This window comes from Carassius auratus, chromosome 1, assembly GCF_003368295.1.
Source record: "Carassius auratus strain Wakin chromosome 1, ASM336829v1, whole genome shotgun sequence".
NCBI lineage: Eukaryota > Metazoa > Chordata > Actinopteri > Cypriniformes > Cyprinidae > Carassius > Carassius auratus.
In genome coordinates, this window is record NC_039243.1 from 31,098,921 (window position 1) to 31,125,447 (window position 26,527).

Consider the following 26,527-nt stretch of genomic DNA (forward strand, 5'->3'; position numbering starts at 1 on the left):
TACAGAATTTTCATTTTTAGCTGAACTGTCTCTTTAATTCTTCATCTGACTGAATGAATGATCCAGATTTATGAATTTGATTCAAGATTGAATTAGCACACACATGAGAAGCGAGTGGTGAGAGAGACAAGGTATGCTCTGATACATTCTGAAACATTCCCAGTATCCTCTTTTTTAAACTGACTGTATTGTGGTCTCTTAACCACTAAGTATTCAGGTCACTATGTATTTCATTACAAGGGTGGGAATGTATTTTATTTTTATTTTTACCACCAACTTTAAATATAGTTTTGCTGAGTTAGCTTTGGTGTAGCCAAAAGCTGTAGACTCCAGTAAGCATATGAAGACTTCAGTTCCAGTCCAAACATTGATTATTCATCTGGAAACCAAGAAACACAAGAGTCAGTTTGGTGTGTGTGGTCTCCGTAGCTTTCATGTGGCAACATCCCATCTGAGCCAGAATTCTTCATGCTTTTAGTGCCCATGAAGCTATAACAGTTCATTTCAATGACATAAGCAATGATTTGGTCATGTTTGGTTTGTGTTTCTCATGCACTCAAAGCTTCTTTTGAATCAGTCCCAAATATATATAGGGATTTTAAGAAGGTGAGACCACAGACCTCAGCTGACGATGGCGAAGGGCCAAGGTGCACTTTGGATGATATCGGTTGTCTCTGTAAATGCAATTTGTGCTCTATTTATTTCTATTTACCCTACAATTTAAACGTATGGAGTCTATAATATTTGTACAAATATTTTATGTTTTCTATGTCATTAAACTGGAAGTAAACACATCTAAATGAGTTTGTTTTGATTGGAAGGACTTTAAAGTCTGTAATGTGTGATATAAATGTCTTCGAATGTATATGTAATAAGCAAAGACTTTGTATGGCTTTGTGGGCTTTTTAAAGAAAAAACATGACTTTATGTAAAAATATTGTATACAAAGTAATTAAATGTAACTTATTGAATGAAATGTGAAGACGTATATGTTTTCTGATCATGTTATTCTGAAATTAAGATGTTTAACATTTAACATTTTAAATAATGCCACTCTTTTTGTAAGTTATTTGTAATAGTTTTTTATGATCTTATGTGCATATATTAATATTACTTATATTAGTACATGTTTAAATGTAGTAAAATAGAAATAAAATGTATAAATTATAGAAAATTATTCATCAAAGTGAACACGTACGCATTGCTGAAAATGAAGAATGGAAAGATGCGCTTGTTGTGCGCCCAAAGTGGCATTAAAAAAGTAGCGCTGAAGAGGTGAAAAAATACCTTACTTTACCACAGTGTAACTCCTCTTTTTTACGTTTTTGCTTATTTACCTGGTACTACCTGCTGAGTTTATTATTCAAATTCACATTTAAAGTGATTTATATAATTGGTAAAACAAGTGTTAACCAACTTAAGAAAAAATAGGTTAAAATGGTTAATATTTCCAGATTATCATATTTTTTCCTATTTCCTATCACAAGTCTTTTTAATGTGGCCCACAGGTAATGAATATGGAGGAATCACACCAGTGAGAGCAAACACAGGGAACGTGAGAAGATCCTCTGATGCTCGACAGAATCCTTTTGGACCAGAGTGGCTTCAGCAGGAACCTCTGGGACCAGGCAGGATGACATTTACATTTACATTTAATCATTTAGCAGAACCTTTTATCCAGGGCGACTTACAAATGAGAACAATAGAAGCAGTCAGGTCAACAAGAGAACAACAACAGTATACAAGTGCCATGACAAGTCTCAGTCTAGTACTGAATGCATAGCCAGGTTTTTATTTTTATGTATTTTTTTATAAATATAAAAGACAAGAAAAGGAAAAGTGCTAGTATAAGTTGGTTAAGTGCTGGCGAAAAAGATGAGTCTTTAGATGTTTCTTGAAAACGAGTAAAGACTCAACGAATTGAGATTGGGAGGTCATTCCACCAGCTGGGCACAGTCCAGGAAAAGGTCAGTGAGAGTGATTTTGAACTTTTTTGGGATGGCACCACAAGGCGTCGTTCACTTGCAGAGCGCAAACTTCTGGAGGGCACATAAGATTTAACCAGTGAGTTTAGTTATGTTGGTGCCGTGCCAGTGGTCGTCTTGTAGGCAAGCATTAGTACCCTGAATTTGATGCGAGCGGCTACTGGTAGCCAGTGTAACCTGATGAGGAGAGGAGTAACGTGAGCTTTTCTTTTTGCTCATTGAAGACAACAATGGCTGCACCATTCTGGATCAATTGCAGAGGCTTGACAGTACATGCAGGAAGGCCCGCCAGGACAACATTACAATAGTCCAGTCTGGAGAGAACAAGAGCTTGGACAAGAAGGGAGGGTCTAATCTTCCTAATGATGTATAAGGCAAATCTGTAGGACCGGGTCGTTGTAGCAATGTGGTCTGTGAAGCTTAACTGATGATCCATCACAACTCATAGGTTTCTGGCTGTCCTCAAAGGAGTAATGGTTGATGAACCCAGCTGTATAGAGAAGTTGTGATTAATCAATGGGTTAGCTGGAATCACCAGGAGTCTGTCTTCATAAGGTTGAGCTGAAGGTGATGGTCATTCATCCAGCTAGAAATGTCACTCAGACAATGAGATGAGAGCTCTGGCAGAGTCTACGACAGGAATCACCGGGGCGGCACTGGCCGTATTTCTTTGGTGGCTGTGGCAAGAATGTCTGCACCATCATGACAGGAACATTTGTGGTGGAAATGACATGGTGTGACCCTGTCAGGAACCTCTGGGAAGCTTTGAAACGGGAGCTGTCATGACACGGAGCTGTGGAACCGTAGCAGGTTCATTTGACAATAAACTCTGAGATCTGGGAAGCTCTGAAAAAAGACACCCTTTCAAGCAACCTCTGTGGTGTCTGTAATTGTGATCTGACAGGATCTTTGGGACCAAGCTGTGGCAGGAACCTTCGGAGCAGCATGTTGATGTCCCGGGAACAGCACATGGCAGCAGTGTCAATCATATGCTATGTTTTGTATATTCAATATGCTTATCATAACCCTCGTTTTAATGGAGACTGCACTAAACACTGGTCTCCAACAGGAGGCGACGATAGCATGGCTGAAACAGCTCCTACACACAATGAGAAGGTACATTGTTTCTTCAGTCTCAGTCTGACATGCAGAATCACCCAAAATAATTTATTTCTGTTGATTTCACTTTAAAAATGAAAACTGTGTATTCTCTCTATGGCGTTATAAAAACATTGCTGCTTGTTTTCATTTTAGAATTTTTCACCCTAATTGTTTAATATCCAAACCAGCCTTGGCATCTTTTTTTTTGCAATTCACTGAAAGTTAAAATAATAATAATAATAATTAAATTCCATAACATATCTAACTTAATTTCTGCTAGTTATTGAATACATGCTCTCTATATATTAATTAGGACAAGTTAATCCTAATTAAGGCCTTCAAAGACAACATTTGATACAAATTATTTGTAACATTTTTTATCTAAATGATATTCTTTGCAGCGTAAAAAAATGTCACAGACCAACTTTAAAATCACATTGCCTATTGTTATTACCTTACTCACACGTAGACCTTCACTCCCCTTTTTCACATTATCTCATACATTTCAATGAGATTTTCATATCAAACAAAAACATCTGCATGTTTGAAATGACCCTCATGCCTTTGTGTTTCATGATCTCACAACACATTGTTTGAAGGGCACCGTCCTCTCATGCAGTGTGGTCTGCAGAGCTGCTGTCTCTGTAAAGATGAATGGACTGCTTCATTACTCTTAGATAGCATTAGCTATTAGCCCAGGCTTTGATTAGCACAATGACATTAGCCTCCTACATCACATTGTCAGCGTATGAGTGAGTGACTGTGAAACCTCCACCACAGAAGCACAAACCGAGTCTCATGAAGTGCTTCAAGGGTGCTTATTAACACATTTCTGAATTCAAGACAACTCGGTTAAGACAATAATTAAGCACGATGCTATTGCTATTAATAGCCAACAAGAACAATGAGGCACAGTGTGTCCACAATGAAGAGTAAAAACATAATTTTATGCATATTATGAATGCATATGCATTACTTGGCCCCCATTACCAGAATGCAAATGAGTCATTCTATAATTTTATGGCAAATATCATATAACTGATGACATTAAGTGTGTGTGCATGTTTATATTAACTATTTTCTTTAGAAAATAGAACATTTTGAACATATTGTGGTACTATGGTGTCGTCCCATTTATTTCAATATTTTATCTACAATAACCTATTGTCATGGAATATATTAATTATGTTTGATAGACTTTTTATGATTAAAAAAAATCTTTGAAGCTAAAATAAACACAAATTTAGAATGTGGTTGACCAAGGCCATCCGCTGAAATTATGAAACAAAATGGTTAAAATGTTAACTGTGTTACTAGTCAAAGTAGCATAGTTGTCCTGATCCTGTGTGTGACTGTATAATGATGACAATGAATTGAGTTTTTGCTTGTGAACTATTTTTATTTTCCTGTGGTGCACAAAATGAGTTATTCTAAAGAATGTTGCTAACACTTAATTTGTATTTGTTGTCCACATAATGGAAGTCAATGGGAACTAAAACTGTCGACATTCTTCAAAATATGTTCTTTTACGTTACACAGAAGAAATAGGAAAATCAAGAAATTATGAACATTTTGACAGAATTTTCATTTTTGGCTGGACTATGCCTTTAAACAATTACATGGATATATCCAAAAATAGGATTCTTAAAATTCATACACTTTGTCTGTAACATAGTTGGCAAATTCAGCAGTGAAAATGGTGTTCAATGATTAACTTGCAGGTTTCTTGCACTGATGATATATAGAAAACCAATATTGAAAACCTGAAACTTATAGTTTTTTTTTTTTTTTTTTTTTTAGAGAAAGCATATCATTTTTTTACTGTTTTGGTTTGGATATGAAATAAGCCATATGCATTTTGACAGTGACTGGTCTCATTGCATGAAATATGGGCGATCATGCTCCTCTTTACCATGCACATATCAAATGAGTCTTAGAGGGTGTGGTGGGCATCTAACAACCTCCACATCTCTGAAGCCCACAGGAATGAAGGCATCTTTCTTCATCAATCAGTTCTTCTAGTGTGTTTGCAGCCCCTTTTCTTATCTCCGCCCCCTTCTCTCTTTCTCTCGTGCTTTCCCTCCCAACTGATGGATTTGTGGTGTAGTTAAAACACATGCAAATGAGACAGCTGGCATCACACAAACCATGTGACCTGTCAAGGTGGGGGTGGGTTCAAAGACACACTGCAGCAGGGAACCCTCTTTACACACATGCACGAACCCTCCCTACTTCACTGCCTGGATTAATCCCTCCACCTCCTTCATGCCACCTTTCTTTCATTTTTTTTTCTCTGTCTTAATCTGGAAGAAAAAAGGAGTGGCAATGATAACCAAACTAAGTCCCGGATCTTAACCTGGTTTATGTTCTTCCTCAGTGCAAATGTTTGCTCATGCATGAAGCTAATCACATGTGTGCTCTTGAACGTGCCCGTGCTCACACATGCACATATGCCTGCAGGAACAGGGCTGTGTGTGTGTGTGTGTGTGCATGTGAGAGTTTGACAGGATCAACAGCAGGTATCCAGCAGTAGGTCTGCTACAGAAAGGCTGCCAGCTCACACACTCACACAGACACATTCCAGCAGACTGCCCTGGCCTTGTGAAGACAGCCATTTGCCAGGCTTCTCTCTCTCTCTCTCTTTCTCTCTCTCTCTGGCTCCAGATGATGGGTGTTGCTGTAAATCATACTTAGTGTGAATGCATGTGGGATTTTTTTTCATTTTTTATTAATTGGCTTCTCATCTTCATAAACATCTACTATGCATTCACACTTTTTATAAGAATATTAAATAAATCCAAAATAAATAATATTAAACAAATACATAATAAATGGTAATAATAATGTATTATATAAATATAAATATATTACATTCTGTATAGTTATCAGAATATTATATATTTAAATAGTTTATAAATATATATATATAGTTAAATAATTTATAATATGTCAAATTAATAATATAATTAAAATAATAGAATTAGAATATATAAACATACCATATAAATACTACATAATAAATAACAATAATAACAGATGATGGATGATAGGTTAAATTATAGATGATGGGTGTTTCTGTAAATCATACTTACTGTTAATGCATGCTGATTTTTTTTATTAATTGGCTGGTCATCTTCAGAAGCATCTACATGCACTCACACCATGTATAAGAATATTATATATATATATATATATATATATATATATATATATATATTTATATATACACACACACACATATAAATAATATTAAATAAATTCATAATAAATAATAATAATCATTTATTATAAAATTGTTTTAGAGCTGATGGATGGATGGATGGATGGATGGATGGATTCGATAGATAGATAGATAGATAGATAGATAGATAGATAGATAGATAGATAGATAGATAGATAGATAGATAGATAGATAGATAGAAGTATCACTTTTGTGGACAAGATGAAAATAATAATTCATATTCCAGTTTTAGGCAATTACATTTTGAGGTATAAATCTTCAATTATTCAAATAAAATTTTCAAATGAAAAAAATATATTCCATAAAAATCATAATATTTATTACATTCTTTTTTTTCAGTTAATTTTCTGGATTTGAAGATAAAATAAATGAAATTATTAATCTGATTCAATGAGTTGACAATATGCTAGCTGGCAGTTTTGAGTGACACTTTCTTTAAATGAAGTAATGACAAAAAATTAAATAAAATCAAATATATATTCTTCCTGAACTAACAAAAATGATAAAGCCATCACTTACGCGGTTTGGGACACAGGCTTCTGCTTCTTATTAAAAAGACACAATGATTAATTATTGTAATTTTTGCTTTGTAGATACATTTACTGCCTAATGAAAAAAACCTTTTTGTTTTATAGCATCTGATCTTCAAAATCCCAGAAAAGAACAAACAATAATAGAGCACAAAAATTGTGTTTACATCGTGTTTCATGTTAATTGATTAATTAATGAAATACAAAGTCTTGACCAAAAACACATGATGATTGTACATGAGAGCCTCCTACACCAACATTAGCTTTTTGATATTTCCACATCTCTCTTTCTAAGGAATAAGATACAACTCAATAAAACAATTATGTATAATATTAAGGTGCCTTAACTGTGAAATCATGGCAAAAGAATTCAAACATGAAGTAACTCATTTCGCTGTTTTACAGTGTTTTACAGTGGTTTGCTGTGCGTGACGGTGTAAATCAGATACTGTAGGTCTGTCGTTTGTAAATCTAGATGGTGTGTCTTTCTTATGAAGCAGCCGTGTTAAAGCTCCGAGCAACAGGTTTTTGGCTGCCTGCACAATAGATAAATGAATAAATAAAAATAATTTAATATACTTAAAATCCACACACACACACACACAAAATATAATATACTTAAAACACACAAAAATGTATATGTACATATATATATATATATATATAAATATATATATATGTAAACAATACAATCAATTGCTTTCACCTCTGGGTCCAAAATCTCTCATGTAGCAGTTAGTGCAGTATGGCTTCTCATCGTGCTGCACAGAGATGTAACAGTGACATTAAAAGGCAACATTTATAGCATATATGAAAATGTATATATATATGTATGTATACCTCTGCATGCTGGCCAGCTGTTAGCTGTCTTTTACACTTGTGACACTTCAAGCACAACGGGTGATAATCTCGTCCCAATGACCTCTTCTTCTCACCTGCATGGATCAAAGGTCAAAGGTTAAGCAATCAGCCAGGTGTGTTTGCTGAAGCTGGGGTTAGTTTGGTAAGAGTCAAGGGAGCTGCTTAAAATCATGCCATAGATGTGTGCGGTGGTTTGTTTATGTGAGTTTTGTATGTAAGTCTGGTTTCACCATGGAATAATAAATACATTTTAATTTATTTATTTAATTTTTATTTTTTTTATTAGCTTTTCCTGATATATTATAACACATATATGAACACAATAATGTACATTCTGTCTCATTACTTAATTTACTCTTTTTCGCTCATAGGTGAATGTTTTTGGGTTAAAAATCATTTGTTTTAATTTTAAACTGAATTATTTCTGCTCATCCTCTGAAATTATGTGTCCTTCAGTTTGTAAGCATTTGTGGTACTGTAGATTTGCCTCATAGGTTTTATACTGTAAGGTAAGGTTTTTTCTGCCACTGAAAAAAAAAACGTTATTGCAACTTTTTATCTCACAATTCTGATTTTATAACTCGCAATTAGTAGTTTATATCATGCAATTCTGAGAAAAAAAGTCTGCATTGTGATTTTATATCACGCAATTCTAAGAAAAAAGTCTGAATTGACAATTTACAGAATTCTTAGAAAAAAGTCTGAACTGACAATTTATATCATGCAATTCTGAGAAAAAAGACAGAATTGTGAGTTTATTTCAAGCAGTTCTGAGAAAACAAGTCAGAATTGTGAGATAAAAAGGCGCAACTACCTTTTTTATTTTTAATTCAGTGGCGGAAACGGGCTTCCATAGTCAAAATGATTCTGTTGTAAAAAAAAAAAAGATAATAATAACTGAATTATTCTATTCGTTTTCACCGCCCAATACTATGGAAAATGAGAATCTGAATTTAGATTACACTCTCAATAATTCCTCAAAATGTTGATTCCACAGTCATTTTGGACTGAATTCCCATTCTCAGTTCTATGTAGATATTCCCCTTTCATGTGCCCCTCTTCCTACTGAACCCCTGAATGTTACCACTGGACATGAAACCAGGATGAAAATGAGTCTGAACCTCTAGCTTTTTCTCTTTTTTTTATTTGTTTATTTATTTCATTTCGGTCCTCACAGACAATCAATCATACAAAAATAAATAAAGTTGTACATAATAACCGAAAAGGTGTAGGCTGAAGCCTCTGCTTATTAAGCCTACCCTTTGTACATAATTATCAATCAAATGAGCGGCACTTTTTCACTAGTAGCGATTCATACAAGGCACACATATACAAAGTATATAAAGAAAAAATAAAATAAAATAAATTATAATACCCGTTAAATTAAATAATCATTAACCACCTTGCTTAAACATTTTCTTGAATTGAATTACACAATTTTAATTCCGTATGCAAATTATTCCATATTCCACTTCCTGGCAGAACCAGACCTGCCTGCAGTCCAGCTCAATACAGAGGGAGCTTTTTTCCCTTGGTTTCAATGCTGAATGCTGACTGGCAGCTACATGGTTTTTTAGGCCAAATTCTCATCTTTCTTCAAGTGTTCATAGGTTTCAGTATTGTTATCTGCCAATTTAAACAGTCAAGCCTCTCTAGCTCTGGCCTATTCCACTTCCTGCCACAGGCAGACACTTCCTGTGCTCGCGTGACTCATGTTGTGATGTGCTGATGGCAGTTAGGAAGCAGCAGACTGATTAACTCTACACAAAGGTATTGAGATATAGGCTTACACACACTTGGTTACACAAAAAAGTGTTTGTTTGACCTAGCATAAAAGCAGAAACTAAAGCTAATTCAAAGTTACCATTTGGCATGCCCTGCTATGCTCTTTTTACAACATCTCATTTTACTTAACATAAGAAGTTATCACAATATAACTATACATGCAAACACACAATATAATCCAAATCACTCAAATATAGCAACAGCAAGTCAAATTAATGGACACTGTTAAGTCAAAACAGAATCCAAACGTAACATGCAGCAACTCAACGCTCAACACTGATGTTTCTCAATGATGAGAACTACATAAAACTTCATTATCATCTTCATCAGTATATGTTTTAAGCATTTTAATGATGGATCCCTCCAACCCCAGATGTCACTCACCAAAATAAACAGGCTTCCCACATACAGGACAGAAGCTCACCATTGTAACAGATCTCTAACAGATTTTGATGCGTGAGATGTTGAGATGCAGGAAATATGTAAGCGTCTCAATTGTGACAGCCCTTCAGTACAGCAAAGGATGTGGCAAGAGCAGTGCAGTGACAGGAAGCAAGAAATGATTTCAAAAGAAAATATGCTCAATTCGAACAGTCAGATGACAGAGAGGAGGAAAATGTTGGTCAGAAGTGCTGTGTTATGATGAGTCTGTCATAGCGGGGTTGGACTTAAGTCGGTCTGGCTGTTTTAAAGACACTTCACACTTCTTCTGTGGTCAGTCGTTGCAGTTTGAAATCAAAGATGATGTTGAGGGCCATGTGAGGTCATCAGACTTGTCAGAGTCTGTTATGAAATGAAAGCTTGTGGGTTGTTTGCTGGATGCGAGTCAAGGAAACAACAGAGAGGGAGATTGAGATCGAGGGACACAGATGTCAGCTGCTCGGATTTCATAGGTTGTCATGGTGGCCGCTTCTCAACCCCTCGATCTGTCCGCTCGCCCTTTTTCATCCTCTTTCTCTCCATCCAAGAGATTTAAAAGCTCCAGTGTGGGAGAACTGGACTTGAGGAGAAACCCAAAACTGCTGGCACACACACACACACACACACAGATGACATCACCAAAAGGCACTTGATTGGATGAGTACAGAAAGCCGTGAGAAGGAGAATCATTCAAGCCGAGACTGAGAGCGTGTTTTTGTATGTGTGTGTTGAGATATAAAGGATGAATAAGAGTCTGGCTCGAGTTGCAATGCACTATTGCCCTCCATTTAGCATGATTTACACACACACACACACAACTCCTCCACAATGTGTGAGCTGGAAGGGAAAACACATAGGCTTCATTTAAATAGGAAGAGCTTTGTTATGGTCTGCATGTCTGAACAATTCAATGTGGAATTCCTGCATGTGATTTTTTTCCTCTACAATAAATGCCAAATGCTTAGCTGCGACTGAAAATTTGTAGCATTTATAAATTCAAAAAACTTCTCTGTATTTTTTCCACTATTTGTTCCTCATTTGAATACTTTTAAAATCATGTGAATTTTCATGAGATGAAGACTCCACGAAGTAGTTTAATAAAAGCTGTTTTATATCACATGGAGCAGGATGCCTCATAGAATCTGCCATGTTTATGGACACTTTTGTTATATATATGGCTTAAGTATATTTCTAAAATGTCATCAGCAAAAAATGTTTGGATTTGCACGATGCTGCATCCTAAATAAACTCAACTTTCATATTGGCAAGTGTTGAAAAAAAAAAGAAAAGAAAAAAAAAAACTCACTGAGCGCAATTTTAAAGTGTCCAATAGCCTGTAGACCTTTAAACCTTATATCTGTTGTGGTGCACAGATAGATTTATTTCTTGAAAAACTTTTGCAATAATATTTACATCAGCATGACTACTTCCCAAAAGTTTTCATTTATATATATTAGAATATTCTTTCACCTCAATAAATTAGAATGTTGTGGAAAAGTTTATTTGTTTCTGTTAATTTAACTCAAATTGTGAAACTCATGTATTAAATAAATTCAGTGCACACAGACTGAAGTAGTTTAAGTCTTTGGTTCTTTTTAACTGTGATGATTTTGGCTCACATTAAACAAAAACCCGCCAATCTCAACAAATTAGAATACTTATAAGACCAATATTTAAAAAAAACATTTTTAGTGAATTGCTGGCCTTCTGGAAAGTATGTTCATTCACTGTACATACTCAATACTTGGTATATGGCTCCTTTTGCTTTAATTACTGCCTCAATTCAACGTGGCATGGAGGTGATCAGTTTGTGGCACTGCTGGGGTGGGATGGAGCCCAGGTTTCTTTGACACTGGCCTTCAGCTCATCTGCATTTTTTGGTCTTTTTGTTTCTCATTTTCCTCTTGACAATAGCCCATAGATTCTCTCTGGGGTTCAGGTCTGGTGAATTTGCTGGCCAGTCAAGCACACCAACACTTTGGTCATTTAACCAACTTTTGGTGCTTTTGGCAGTGTGGGCAGGTGCCAAATCCTGCTGGAAAATGAAATCAGCATCTTCAAAAAGCTGCAAGTGGAAGCAAGAAGTGCTCCTGTGGTTCAGGAGTGGCTTAAAAGAGTAATACGACAACTGTAGCCAAATTCCTTGACATGTCTGTATGCCTAGACCCCAGCCTCAGTCCATTCCCTGTGAAGTTCACTCAAATTCTTGAATTCAAAAAAAGATATTTACTATATATACTAGTGTGTTTCTGCTGGACAGGTAAGTGTTGAGCGTCAGTCTCTTCTCAGAATTTGGTCCAGTGGTTGCTCGACAGTCTTGTGTATACTGAACCAACTTCATTCAGAGAGGGATGAAAAAACATTTCCCATCAAGCCTAACTTGGAACTTCACCAAACAGCAGAGTCAGAGCCCTGTCCACATGAGTGCTTGTTCACACACACACACACACACACACACACACACACACACACTAGTGTCTACTGCCAAACTACACAGAGAAGAGCAAAACAGGGTTAGAGGAAGGGAGGGCTTCTCTTTCTGTCCTTTTTCATGCTGCTTTGGTTTGGCTCTGAAAAACTAGCCTAAATCCTCTTCTTTCTGGCTGAGAAATGGAGAAGAGGGGATAGAATAAAAGTAGGGGAAAGTGGGGTAAGCTGTGTCGCCCTCTTAATCAAGCAAGCTATACACAATTTGTGCAATATGAATACATATTCAGAAAGTACTCACCTCATACAGCTGTCCAGACAAACACGGGCCTTTTTATACTGAAAGGAAAAATATTCAAAGTATATTTTCTACATGACACATAAATCTAATCTTATGTCAAAGCAAATTTATTCAGGACTAAAAAAAAACATACATTATACATGCTGGTGAATTGCCAATGAAAAGAGAACATGTAAATTATTTGGCTAAAGATTAGCCATGAATTATTAAATGAAGAATCCCAAAATGGGATAAAGTGAGTCAGATGCTTTTTTCAGTGAGATATTATTACAAAATGTTGAAAACGGTTTTATTATACATTCAAATATCCTGAATATTAACTCATTTTTGTATTAGACCTTTATGAAAATAGTATGCAGCAAAATAAAGACGTGTATAAACATGGGTTCCATTCAAAAAAGAATAATTCTCTTTTAGTCAATATTTGATTTATTTTTAATTTTATATTATTACATTATATAGGCCTGCTTATTAATTTAGTTGCATAGCTTTTATCTACCACGAGTATAAAAACAGATAGAGAATATATTTTTGCTTTCTTGCAGAGCAAGTAAGAGCAGTCTAGTTATACTGAAGCAACTGAATTTCTATTATTAATTGTATAATTGATTCGATGAGTTCATGCAACACAGAATTTGTCAGACTGATTCAAACGGCTAACTCCTGAGTGTTTAAGCATTTCTGAATGATTCATTAAAATAATCAAATCATGAGGGCTACATTATCGATCAAAAGTTTATAAAATTACGATTTTTTAATATTGTTGAAAGAAGTATCTTATAAGCTCTTCAAAACTGCCTTTGTTTGGTCAAAAACACAGTAATGTTGTGAAATATCAATACATTTTAAAGACCCGCATTCTATTTGAATATATTTAAAAATTTAACTTATTCCTGTCGGAAGGACCATGTGACACTTAAGACTGGATTTGAAACTGTATTTTAAATTTTTATAATGTTTCACACTATTTCAGTTTTTACTGGATCTGTATTCAAATGAATGCAGCCATGGTGAACATAAGACATGTTTGTTAGCGACCACATGCAGTTCATGGTTAGTATTTGTACAAGTTTTGCTGTAATGGGGCTTTGTGTAAAACCCAGTGCACACAATACTGACAAGCATTAATAACATGCCATAAAGCATGTTTATGTGAACAGTATGTGGCATGTTAAGTTACAGAGCTGCAGGCTTGAGACAAGCTGGCATGTGTGTGATTTATGTACGACTGTGCGTGTTATAATGTTTGTAAGTCTCAGTTGGTTTTGGCATGACATGCATTGGGCCAAGAGGCTTGAAAGCAGACAGCGAATCTATGCCCGACGAACCAGAAACTTGGCAAACACACTCAATCTCTGATGTGAAGGGAAGACGCTCCATGAGACGCCTAGACCAGGATCCCGCTATTTCTACTCCAGAAGACATCACAGTAAACTCATCTGTCTCAGCCAACTGGTGATGTCCGACTAGACGGCTTAAGACATGCACCATTTTTGAAGAACAACGATAAAACATACTTTTAGGTTTAGTAGACATGTTTTTATGTTTACCGGCCCACAGAGGTGATTAAACCCAGGTCTTCCACTAATTAATGCTGACTACCAACACCCAAGTCGACGCATCTTAATCAAAACCAGCTTTCGGCTTACAGTGTGAAAATGTAGTAGTTCAGAACTGCATTCAGAAGAAAGAGTGGGTCAGCCAGCAGAACAAACGGCTCTTAAATGTGTTGATTCTTGCCTTTGCATTCTTAGCATTTCTCTTCAACTTTTTTTCTGTCTTATAGTTTTTTCCTCTCGGTTCTCATCCGAATCGGCCAATGCCAATTCGCTCAGATTTGGTTTGGCTTAAACGCAAGGAGGCCGGGCGCTCTCCTCCCTTCTCCCTCTCTCATTTCCTGTGTTTTTCCCCCCTTCTTTCTTTCTATCGCTCATTCTCACCCAGTCTGCTCTGTTCCTCTCTCTCTTTTTTGAGACTAGTCACACTGGTTTTAGAGGTTTCCAGTAATTCCTTTGTCCTTTAAATAAATAATGCAAAGCACAGCTTCCTCTGGCTTATGTGCGTATACACATTTCACTGCATTGCGAAGATCTCTTGATGAATAGAATCTGCCTGGTCGAGGTTAAGGAAACAGAGTGCTTGGGAATGGTCACCATGTATACTTAAAAGGAAGTTTTTCGTGTTTAATATTGTATCAAATCAGAATCCGAGTGCATGGTAATTTTTAATTTGAACCGAATGAGCATTTTAAATCATCAGCCTTGCCTGAATTTTAATTATCTCTGAGTATTAGTGAGGAAACGTACGCTATTTCCCCCCTCGCCATCTCACCCTTTGTTTCTCCTCTCTCTCCTTATACAGCTGGTGTATGCTGGGGGCCCTCCCCCACCATTTGAACAAACCAATAAGAGGGCCTATCAGCTGAGACCCCCCTCCCCACCACACACACACACCTCCCTTCCCCCATCCTCTCTCTCTCTCTCTCTCTCTCTCTCTCTCTCTCTTCCCATCCCCCTTTCCCTCTCTCTATCACTCCCCCATTTTTCCTTTCAAACCCCTCTTGCTGCCATCTCTCGCCCAATCTTTAAATTATCACTACAGAACATGCCTACTGTGATTGTAGTATCTTCTCAATGTGTGTTTCTATGAAACCAGGAGAGCTGTTAGTCTTCACAAATAAAGGGATACAGGACAGGCAGAAATAGCACATCATAAACACATTCTGGGAAGCATATGACGTGCACGGGAGTGTGTTTTCGAAATAAAGCGAGATAAAAACAGTGTGTCAAGGTGGGATTTGAAAATGAGACTCACACCCACATGCACAGCTCCTATGTGACTCATTGAAGAAATCTTGAATAAAAATGTATAGATCTGTTAAACGTTATAACCATATGTTCACATAAATGTGATACATAGACTATACAGAAATCCAAGACTAAGAGAAGTTAATCTAGAATTCTTAAAAGTAGACTACATAATTTTGTCGATTTCATTACATCTTTGTTTTGTTTGGGTCGACTTGCATGCTACTGGCCAACAAGAGGCGTGTTCAGGTTTAAATGTCCAGCAAGCCCTAGAGAATATCCAGTGTTAACAACTACAGGCGAAGCAAATCAAACGTTTACATACATCGAGAAAAAAATGCATGGGATATTTAAGTGAATGGAGGCAGTTTGTAAAGATAAATTGGAGAAGCATCTAATATTTGTAAATTATTCACGAGTTTCCCCTTCAGCGACGCATCTCTCTAGTTTGCATTCCCTTCAGTGCTGCAACTAGTCCAGAGCAATGGAATCACGATAGAGGGGCCACAAGCGCCACCTATTTTAAATAATAATAATAATAATAATAGCTATTAGTATTAATACTATTAATATTTATATTGTTTAAATAGGTAAACTATTATTTCATAATTTTATTTTTATTTTATTTTAACTTTACGCCATTAAAGTTGTATAAAAGTTAAATGGAAATGCAAACAATTAATAAAAAAGCACAAGATAAACTTGATAAGAACATAAATAATAATGCAGATAATACAGCCAACAGTTGACACAAGATGATTAAAGAATAAAACCAACTAAGTAGAAGATCTAAAGTAAACATTTCAGTCTGAATTTCAGGAAATCTGGAGATGGTAAAGATTTTATTTACAGCATTACGTTTGAATTAAGTTTGAATACAATAGAAATACAGAGAATTAGCAGACTGCTTTTTTATATTGTTTTCCGAAGGATTTCATGTACTAGAGATGGACGTCCGTCTTTCATTTCATTTTAAGTGTGAAGTGAGCCTCCCTCAATATGTGGATGATACTGTGGCTTGAGAGCAGTGAGTGCGCTCTGCGCTCGACTGCTCTGGTCTGCTGTGCTGGAGCTGTGAAATCGCGCTGATGGTCTGTCACATTATTCTCACTGACACCGTCTGAGCGCAGGAGCACCACGCCAAAGACCAGCTCCAAAACACTTCACAACACACAGCTCCGGGTGAGTTCCGCTATTTATTTCATAGCTAATATACACATGTTTTTGTCGGAGGAGTGGAAAAAATAGCTTTTTTCGCCGCTTTTCCACTGGTGTAAATATAATTAGGGACTTTAGAAGAACGCTTCAGCTCTCACTGATCGACACAAAAGAGAGTTTATAAATATAAATGCCCTTCATAACCCAGGCAGATCCGGTTAGCGATGAGCAACCTGGTCAGGACATGTGGCTCAGGGTGTTTAAAGGACGACCAGGGCTTTTTTGAGGTAGTTTTGTGAGACTAAAGGCAGATGGTGGACTAAAGCCAGCGCGAGACTCGCTGCTAACGCAAGCTAATATATCTCCACGGTTTCACTCTGAATGTGAATTAAATCAGTTACACACTGTCTGGAACAACAAAGCGTGTTTTATAGAGTATATCTCTGTGTTAGGCGTGTTAGAAGAGCGGTGGACGGACAATATGAGGTGTATTTGTGTGTTTTCTATAGCTGGGAGCTAACGCTAGCGCTTCGCGGAAGTGTATGATAACTAGCTGCTCTCTCATATTTCTATACTTTATTTATTGGCTGTATTAGTCATAAACACAACGCACGTGCGTGCGTGCTGTGTTGTGTAGCGCGTCGCAGCTAGTTTTTTGTTGTTTTTGTTTCTTCTTTGGCATAATTTGCCTTTGTTTCGGAAGTTTAAAACGCTTTTAAAATGCTTTAAGTACACAGAACGGATAACGGATTCTACTGATATATATATTTTTATAACAGTTTTGTATGTAACGTTAGTAAGCAGGAAACGCCTATAAGGAATAGAGCTTCTAAAGTAAAAACAGGGCTTTAAACCTCATCAGCTCGTTTGTAGACCAGATTTAATCTCCAGTTCTTTAGTATTGCATCGTCCCTTTAACGTTACCTTGCTATAAATGTAAAAAAATGTAAAAAAAAAATTTTTAAAGACTAATACATGAAGTTTACTTAAAAAGAATTTTAACTAGAAGAAAAGATAATTCATAGTTATTTATTTGACTGTTTTCCGAACAGTGTTTTTAACCTGTAAGTGTTTTCTGGCGTGGAATCGGAGAGGAGGAAGCGAGAGAGGGGGACTCATACAAGCTGAAAGGAAATGCCAATCGCCTCAACTGGTCATTCAGTGTCTCGAGAGCCCCGCGTCTGTTCCCCGGACCCCGTTCCCAAGCGTGCTGATTTATGCGAGGACGTAGGGGCCCAGCCAGCGGAATACGAGGGTTCAGAGGGGGACCACAGCTTTGGCCGCACTAGACTCTCTGGAGCGCTTGAGAGCTCCTCTGCGGCGTCTCATTCCCCTCCCACTTCCTCTTTCCTCCACCACCACCATCATCATCATCATCACCCCCATCCAGTGACTATGGAGCCCCCCAGGACTCGATCACGCTCGCGGTCTGGATTTTACCATGGTGGATTATCTAACCCAAATGGTAATGCTGGGAGTGGTGGCGGTGCATTAAGTCCAGCTGGAGGAATAATCCACCATCAACATCAGCTCGGAGCTGCTCATGGACACACCGAAAACCTGCGCCCACCCGGAAACACGCTTTCCCCAGGCTCCCACAGACACACAGGGCCTGGAACGCACAGAAACTCAGGAGCAGGTAAACCAGCCTTAAACCACCATCATTTTTGGAAAAATTAGATTTTTTTTTTTTACTTTATTGAGATTTTAACATGCTGTACTATATTTGGTTGGAAAATGGTATCTCTTTGGGGAATGTCGTGGCCTAATGGTAAGAGAGTTTCACTCCTAACCCCTAAGGTTGTGGGTTCGACTCTCGGGCTGGCTATACCACGACTGAGGTTCCCTTAAGCTGCTCCCTGGGCGCAGCAGCATAAATGGCTGCCCACTGCTCCGGGTGTGTGTTCACGGTGTGTGTGTGTGTTCACTGCTGTGTGTGTGCACTTTGGATGGGTTAAATGCAGAGCACGAATTCTGAGTATGGGTCACCATACTTGCCTGTATGTCACTTCACTGACCACATCTGGAATTGAGGGCTCTTCTCCAGCAGTTTATTGTAGTGTTATTGTTTGGAATAGTTTTGTACTGATTGTACCCTGTATTTGTGGAGCATTCAATCAGAAGAACAGAAGTCACAAATATCAGCCATCTCCTTCAGCAGCCATGCAGCTTTGTATTCCACTCTTCCCAGTACTACCTCAGTATCAGGGATGTAGGAAAGTCACACACAGGATTCACGTGAGCTCTGATCTTTTCTTAAATTGACTTTGTCTCAAGTATGTGGAGGGTCACAATATGGCATTTTACCCCTGATACCAGACAAAATTGCAGTTTTCCTTATTTCTTCATAACTTTTTGCACATGTTCTGATGAGCAATACACCAAGCATTCTTATCGGCTCAATATTGGTATTCTATTAATCTGTGGGAAACCAATTGCTTTCCCACAGACTTGCACTATATGAGTTGCGGCACATGTCCCTGGGGAAATGTATATCAGAATCAGAAGAGCTATGTGTCATGAGAGTATGTTTACACACGCAAGGAATTAAAGTTGATGTCAGGAGCTTCCACTGTATATAATGTAAATCTAAAACCGCAGACGGTCTTATTCAAAGTGCAAATTCATTCTCTACCAGCAGGAGGTGCTTTTGGAGAAGCTGAAACAACGGTTTCCGCGGTCACTGCTTTAATCAAAACTGAGATGCGCTCATGAACTCTACTTTATCAGGCATTATAGGAAAGATCAAATGAAAATGACACCGAAACTTTTCTGAAGACAATCGGTTCCATTCAAAAAAGATTTTTTTTTCATTTCTATTCAAACACCCATGCCGCGTGCTCATGTTTATTCAACGAAGTCAGAGCCATTTGGAAACTCTGTTTGTGGCAATTCGTGTTGATATTGTGGTGGGCTGCCACAAATACATCAATGTATGGGAAACTCTGTACTGATTTTGTGCTCAGCTCCGTCTTGTGCCCTACAGTGTCTGCACAGCTTTCAAAGTATACTCCACTGCAGATGAGCATGGATGGATGAGTTCAACACAAGCAGTACCATGTAGTGGACTCGTTTTGGCTCAACATTCCCCTCGCGTGTGTGCTGTTGTACACAGACATTCCTGATGATGATACTTTGGGCTTTAGTGCCTCATGGTTTACCTTAAGCAGTAGATTTGACAAGATGCTCTTTAGTACTAGAGACGGACTTGCATTCATTCAATTACACAAGCTGTGACTATTCTCCTCTGTTTTAGATGCTTAATGTTGTTATCCGCTGGTCCAAAATAGCACAGCGCTTTCCCCCAAAGTATGGGACACTAGTTCCTCCCACCGACTTTAGGGTTTAAGTTAATAATTGACCAGATTGTGTCGTCTGTCCAACAGCATCACAGTGCTTTAAGATTTCAGTATAGCCGAATGGAATTTCCAAAATATAAAGTGTTCAAGCCTCTGGCATCCTTATTTCCTGCCACATAATGGGCTTAATCAGTACTTCCTTTTAGCCATAGACGGCAAGCTGGCGGGTCCAAATGCACATGCGCCCATGTGGTCACGCACCTAGAGTTAATGTAGCCACCCCTTACAAACTGTTACGAGACATTAAGTGGGGCTTGATGACATAACGCATGTAAAATAAATAAATTGGAAAACAGAGCCCAGGCACTGTATGACCGTGAATGCATGTGTGAAGGGTTGAATTGTAATATCTCAGGTGTTGCGCTTTAAGCTCAGGTGTGTTTGCCCACTGGCAGTTGCTTTTTGTGGCCAAGCTGCACTACACACACAAACTTTACTAAAAAGCCCAGACTGGAAATACCTGTCTGATGCAGTGAGTGTCAAGCAACCTGCTTTGCCTCGCTGCCGCCGCTGCAACAACTAGACTAATGTGTGTGTGAGCTTTGTTGGGTCTCTTTGTCATTAAGCAAGTCTTTTCTCTCTCTCTGTCCTATGATTTGTCCTGATATGCTCATCTAGAGATGAATGTGATACTGACTCTGGTTGGATAATCAGAGGTATTTTACCTGAGAGTGTATATGTGATATTGACTAGTGGGATATACAGTAGCCGTGTGTGTGTGTGTGATATTGACTGAGATCAGATAGGCCGCTTTGATAATGAGAGAAGCTCGGCACACTGAAATCCCATGAGTTCAACACCATCTGCTCTCAATACAGAAGCGCTCTCTCTCTGCCTCTCCCGCTCTCATTCCTCATCCCTTTATCTCTTTTGTCCACCCGATTCCCCTTTCATTTTCTCACACTGACTTTCCCTGTCCATTTACCCTTCTGCATATTTCATCCTCTCATCGAAACTCATATTTGCCTGTAAATGCACATGTATGTATAGAGGGAGGAACCGTGTTAGACCTCCTGAGGCTTATTCTGCTGTAGGTGTTTGGTATTATTCTCAGCTCTGCGCGGCGAGGGAGAAAAAGGGCTTTCAGGTCCCATAAAATCAATAAAGAAACGGATTTCTGGTGGGCTTGTGTGCATGCAGCCCCTCCGCTGTTGAGTGTGTGTGTGTGTGTACATGCAGACAGTTCAAGATCATTTGAAGGGTGTAGAATCCCCCCTGGGGCCGGTCCATACCAAGCTCAGTTCTGCTGACTCGTAACAACTCGTATCCTCCTCCGATCGAAGTTTGATGTGACCCATTTACTTTTGATTACGAGCAGGCACGCACAATTTGGTTTCCACAGAATTGGAGTGTCTGTCATTCATAAAATTCCATCAGATCTCCTACCCCTTGTACATTTGTTTATTAAATATTTTGGTTAAACTGATTATATTGTGAGCTACACTCAAAAATAAAAAGTCCCAAAAGGGGATTATTGTAGACTTGGGATATTTGGGTTCCTTAAAAGAGGCTTTAAGTAAAAAGTTCTTAAACGTTTTTTTTTTGTTCTTTTAGTGTGAAGAGCAATTTGACAATCTAAAAAAAAAAGCTTTTTCACCATAAAGTTTTTTTATGCAATGTAAAGGTTCTTTATGGAACTGTAGATGCAATTTAAAGAACCTTTATGTTTAAGAATGTATCTATAAGAGAGTAATACTGTCAGGTCGGTTTAGCAAATTTTTTTAAATGGAAATGCATACCATAAAATTCTTAAAATTTTCAATTAAAATAAGCCTAGAAAAGAAAAGTCCTCACATTTTGGTACATATATACTGATGCATGTGTGGCAGTTTCTTAAATCTTTTTTTTAAGGTTTCACAAATGTTTCAGAAAAATACAATTCTGTAAAGTACACCAACTTAGAACTTAGGTGGAAAAGTGTGATGAGAGGTGAAAGAGTCATAAAATAGCATTTGAGTCTGACAACATAATCAGTGTATAAGGGTGTTTTCAGATTTAGTATCTGAATGTATTTCAACCTCAAGGAGATCTTGTTAGTATTATTATTTTGGGCTGCAGATTCGAGTGCTGTTAGTTCATGAAAGCTTGAATGCGACACGCTAAGGAGAAAATACACCAGCTTCTGAATCAAATGCTCCAAATAAACTATAGGTGTGAAAATACTCGTGAGGTGTACCCGTGAAAGCAGTGTGTTACAGTAAATCATACTTTTCAATGTATACAGGGTGTAAATATGAGCTGCAAGTTGCTCATATGCATTTATTTATTGCTATTTCTTTTGCAATTCTATAGTGGCTGTGGTTCATTTGAACTATTGCTGTTGGAGAGAGTGTCACTGTTACAATCTAACTCTTGCTAATTTAAAGGACATGCTTGAAATGGTCTAGCCTTGTTTATCCAGCTTCATTACTCTCGTTTAAGGATGGGCAAGCTTGTATTATGGGCACCCAGCTGGTCCCCAGAGCTAGCGTGGGCTGTTTTGTGAGTCCATTCCCCGGTTTAGTCTGGCGAACCAATCTGTAGTAGAACAACAGCTTCTATTTTAGTGCACATCAGTACGATGCAGAGCTCCACTTAACATGAAGACAACTGTTGCTGCGTGCTCAAAATCAAGCCGGTGTCCCTGAAGGACTCTTCAGTTTTCACCTTGAGTAGGTCTGCGTCTCTTGCGCACACACACATACACAGCACGGGCTGTTCAGCAGGCAAGGTGCAGCGCGGGAGATGAGCGCTGGGCTTTGTAGTGTCAGTAAGCTGTTTTAATTGGACTATGCTCCTGATCATTATTTAAACCAGTAGTGCAGTTTGAGCATTAGCACAAGCCCTTATCCCTAGCTCTCAATAAACCTTTCAGAAAGCACGGCCGCTTCCTTTCAGCCAAGGAACAGAGGAACGGGGACGAGTGTTAAAAGGAAGGTTGGAGGTTTTCTCCTCTACTGCACTGACCTGGCATCATCTTCAGAGAGAAGTGAGAGAAGACAAAAAAAAGCAGAACAGACGCTCAGAAGTGCTTACAGGTGCCAGGTGTGTTGAAAGAGAAAATGATGAAGGTGGAGAAAGGGAGAGGATGGGTTTGTGGTTGGAAAAAAAAATCACGATTGAATATTATAAACCCTCTTTAGACTGTAATTTGTGATATTAGCCTTGATATGATGCTGTGTGTGACTTTATACACACACACACACTCATGTCCTCACCACAGCAGTAAGAAGCTTGTTTCATCTCTCCTATGAAATATGGCTGTGAATTCAGCTGGACTTTGGCTGGATTTGTGCTGTACAGACAGCCAGCTGTCAGAAAGCCAAGCGTTTTGTCTGAATTTGAGTGAGTGTGTGAGAGCATTCACTTATTTTCATGAAGTCTAAAGTCAACTAGACTTTATAAAACTGCTCATAAATGCAGATTGTTCGGTGCAGGATTCCAGTTGCTTGAAAAACATTAGTGTCTGCTGTGACGCGGAATACATTTTTGTTTTGACTTGTTAGGCACCACATCCTTTTGCAAAAATATGGCACTAATTGAATTTTCAAATGCATTTACATTTTTTTTTTTTTTTTTAATGTGGTACCCATTTAATAGAAAATGATAAGCTATAATAATATTTTGTTGGTAATATTGCAAGAAAAATAACAATGCAGTGTTTTTCAATGGATGCAAATAATCCAGTCATATTGTTCTCCTCATTGAACTTTTCGACCTGAACTTCTTATTTTTACTTTTTGCACACAATACATTTCACAATGTTGGGACAGTTGGGTTAAGATTAGGTCTGTTACAGTTGCCATACATGTAGCATTCAAAAGTTTAGGGTCAGGAACTTTTTCTTCTGTAAATGTGTTTGAAAGAATCTCTTATGCTCACCAAGACTGCATTTAGAATAAAAAGTTAAAATTATTAATATTGTGAAAAATTCTCTGTGTAACTTTTCTTTTTATTAAAAAAAAATATATTATTCCTGTGATCACAAAGCAGCTGTTACTTCAGTCAGTGTCACATGATCCTTCATAAATTGTTCTAATAAGCTGATTTGCTGCTTATTTATGTTGAAAACTGATTTAATATTTTGTGGATACCGACGTAGGCCTAAAGGTTTTTTTTTTTTTTTCAGGATTTTTTGAATCAAATGTAAAGAAAAACTGCATTTATTTGATATTAAATTGTTTTTTTTTCTACTGTCACTTGATCAATTTAACGTGTCCTTGCTAAATAAAAAATATTTGTTTTATATAAATGGAAAAAAAACACACTGACCCCAAACTTTAAAATGGTAGTTTATACTTTAAAAAAAAGTTTGTTTGTCAAAAGACAAAAACTCTGGCGCACACACGGTGTAATAATGAAAAATGTTCACAGCTGTCACTTTGCTGCAAACAATGCCTTTTAGGAGTGGCTTTATTTATAATATAGCACAGTAGGGCTGCACGATAATCTAATGTGTTTGTCATTGTCGGTGAAGCCAGTATTGTAATTAGTAGATGATCTCCATCACGTGCTTTCAGATGGAGCACCATTTACTACAGAGCCGTAGTTCACTGAGAAGCTATGTAATATCGCGTTCATAATCGCAGACGATTTTAGCGCGCAGTTATGAAAAAAAAAAGCATTTATGAAAGCAGTTTGTGTCGCTTGTCAGTAAACTACAACTCTGTGTAGTAAATGCTGCTCCATCTGAAAGCACGTGATGGAGATTAGCTACTAATTACAAAATTCCACATTAATAATGTTTTTACTCCAAAATCACTTCATAACGTCAGTCGATTGTTTGAAATAAATCATTCTGTGAGATGATGTAGCTTTTTACACCGGATAAGGCACACAACAGTTCATAGCCTTTATCACTGCTTAAAATACTATGTCGATTAGCATTGCATTATTTAATTTATTATAATAAAAAAAGACAAGACCAACTCAGATAAACAATATATTGTCATAGTCGTGTGTTTATTAGTCATGTTGAATCAATGAAAGCAGTTGAATCTTCTTTTTAGCAACCTCTACAGGGATTTCCTGGGTTTCTTCTGTGAAGCGTATTTGAAGATTCAGTACGAGAGCGCCCTCTGGACCTCCGATAGATATTTACTGCTGATCACTGAAACGTGCTTCACTAAAGGAAAGCATGACAATCGCAGCTTCTGCCTAATCGCTATTTATCGCCTTTTGCGATTTAATTTAGATTAGTCGTGCAGCCCTATAGCCTATAGTCTCTTGCTTGAACACTACTGCTGTCCATTCATGCCATCAATAATGTCTCAAGCATTGAGCCACAGATGGACATGGAGTTACGTTTTCCTGATCACATGCATCATGAGGTGGTTATGAGGGAAAGATGAATGACTGACTCGATCTCATCCATGTGGCCGCCAGGGCTGTAACGTTCTCATACACACTCTTAACTTCTCCAACAGTTCTGTTTTAAGGCCTGTACTCTTTGTATGTGGACGCGAGTATTGACCAGCAGGCCCGTGTTAACTGACCAGTCAGCAAACCTAGAATCAGTTATGATAGAGATGAGAATCATAAGGTATTCAGTAAGTCTGCCTTATAATTCACGTAATGATTGTTAACGATTCCTTTAATCAAATTGTGAACAAGAACAGAATTTTCCTTGCACTTTTAAAGTCAGTTTGATGTACTTTGCATAAACGTGCTCTCTGGTCCACCCAGATGGTTAATGAATATAAACCGTTGCAACCGTGAGCATTTTAACATCAAGACTTTAGTAACCATTATTGAGTGAGCTGAATGTGAATTACAGTTGAATGCACATGTGAGCCAATCATTATAGGTTCATTTACATATAGCAGTACTTTAAAGGTACAGTAGCAACAAAAGGTATTTTAATTTTAAGAGAGGGTAAAAAGGCTAATGTAAAAAAGGCTTTCTGGTCTTTTTTTAATTTAAGTAAACGTCCACCTGATTTGAATTATAACCCAGATGCAGTGTTGTACTTGGACTTTGCCAAATTTTGCCAATAATCAACTAATGTTCCCTTTTATGCAGCATATTCTTATGGTCCGTAAACAGATGCTTATTAACTCGCTTTCATTATTTTTATTCTTTGTGCACCCAGTTTACTCTCTTTGGGTGTGATGAAGCTTTCTTCAAGGCTTAGTTCTTTTCAAAAGCCAAGTAACCCCAGAAGTCCTTGTGCTGCATGGTATCTGCGTCAGTTGTCTGTAAATAAAGTCAAACCCAACTCTTGATCCATTGTCATTACTGAATGGTTGCGAATCAGGATTTGACACCATTTTTGATTGGCCCAGTGTTCATCAATCCTGAATCCTCTAAGGAGCGAATGACATTTTGCTACACTCCATTCTAGTGTTTGTCTTCATGAGAGCGCCATCCTGTGCTCCGGTCTTTTGTATTTGTTGGAGACCAATGCATAAATGTGGCTTTGCTCAAACCGCATTGACCTCTCATCTCTGTGTAAATCTCTCGTCTGACGTCAGTCTGCACCAAGACCAATCTCAACTTTAGTCCCAGCCCAGCATAACTCTATAGAGCCTATTACTGTAAATGGGATTTGAACTGGCTATAGAGTTAAATTTG

The 26,527-nt window shown here is 37.7% G+C and overlaps 2 protein-coding genes and 1 pseudogene across 2 annotated transcripts in view; 2 read left to right on the forward strand and 1 right to left on the reverse strand.

The window, feature by feature from the left end:
- The window catches only part of LOC113107329 (mediator of DNA damage checkpoint protein 1-like), a 198,893-nt gene that overhangs the window by 113,472 nt on the left and 58,894 nt on the right, over nt 1-26,527 (forward strand). The window lies entirely within an intron of this gene.
- On the reverse strand, nt 6,678-10,058 carry LOC113107373 (cysteine-rich protein 3). Its single transcript, XM_026269839.1, has 4 exons — nt 9,888-10,058; nt 7,698-7,792; nt 7,564-7,618; nt 6,678-7,393 (listed from the first exon to the last, which is right to left on the reverse strand). Exons 1-4 carry the CDS (start codon nt 9,928-9,930, stop codon nt 7,347-7,349), a joined length of 240 nt encoding a protein of 79 aa, XP_026125624.1. The 5' UTR covers nt 9,931-10,058; the 3' UTR covers nt 6,678-7,346.
- LOC113107362 (E3 ubiquitin-protein ligase RNF38-like) overlaps nt 16,539-26,527 on the forward strand; it is a 29,945-nt pseudogene continuing 19,956 nt past the window's right edge.

Coding starts and splice junctions, on each gene's coding strand:
- LOC113107373 (XM_026269839.1), bottom strand. CDS start 9,930: ATGGTGAGCTTCTGTCCTGTATGTGGGAAGCCTGTTTATTTTG. Junction 7,619..7,697: donor CAGCTGGCCAGCATGCAGAG/GTATACATACAT, acceptor ATCTCTGTGCAG/CACGATGAGAAGCCATACTG. Junction 7,394..7,563: donor GAGAGATTTTGGACCCAGAG/GTGAAAGCAATT, acceptor TCTATTGTGCAG/GCAGCCAAAAACCTGTTGCT.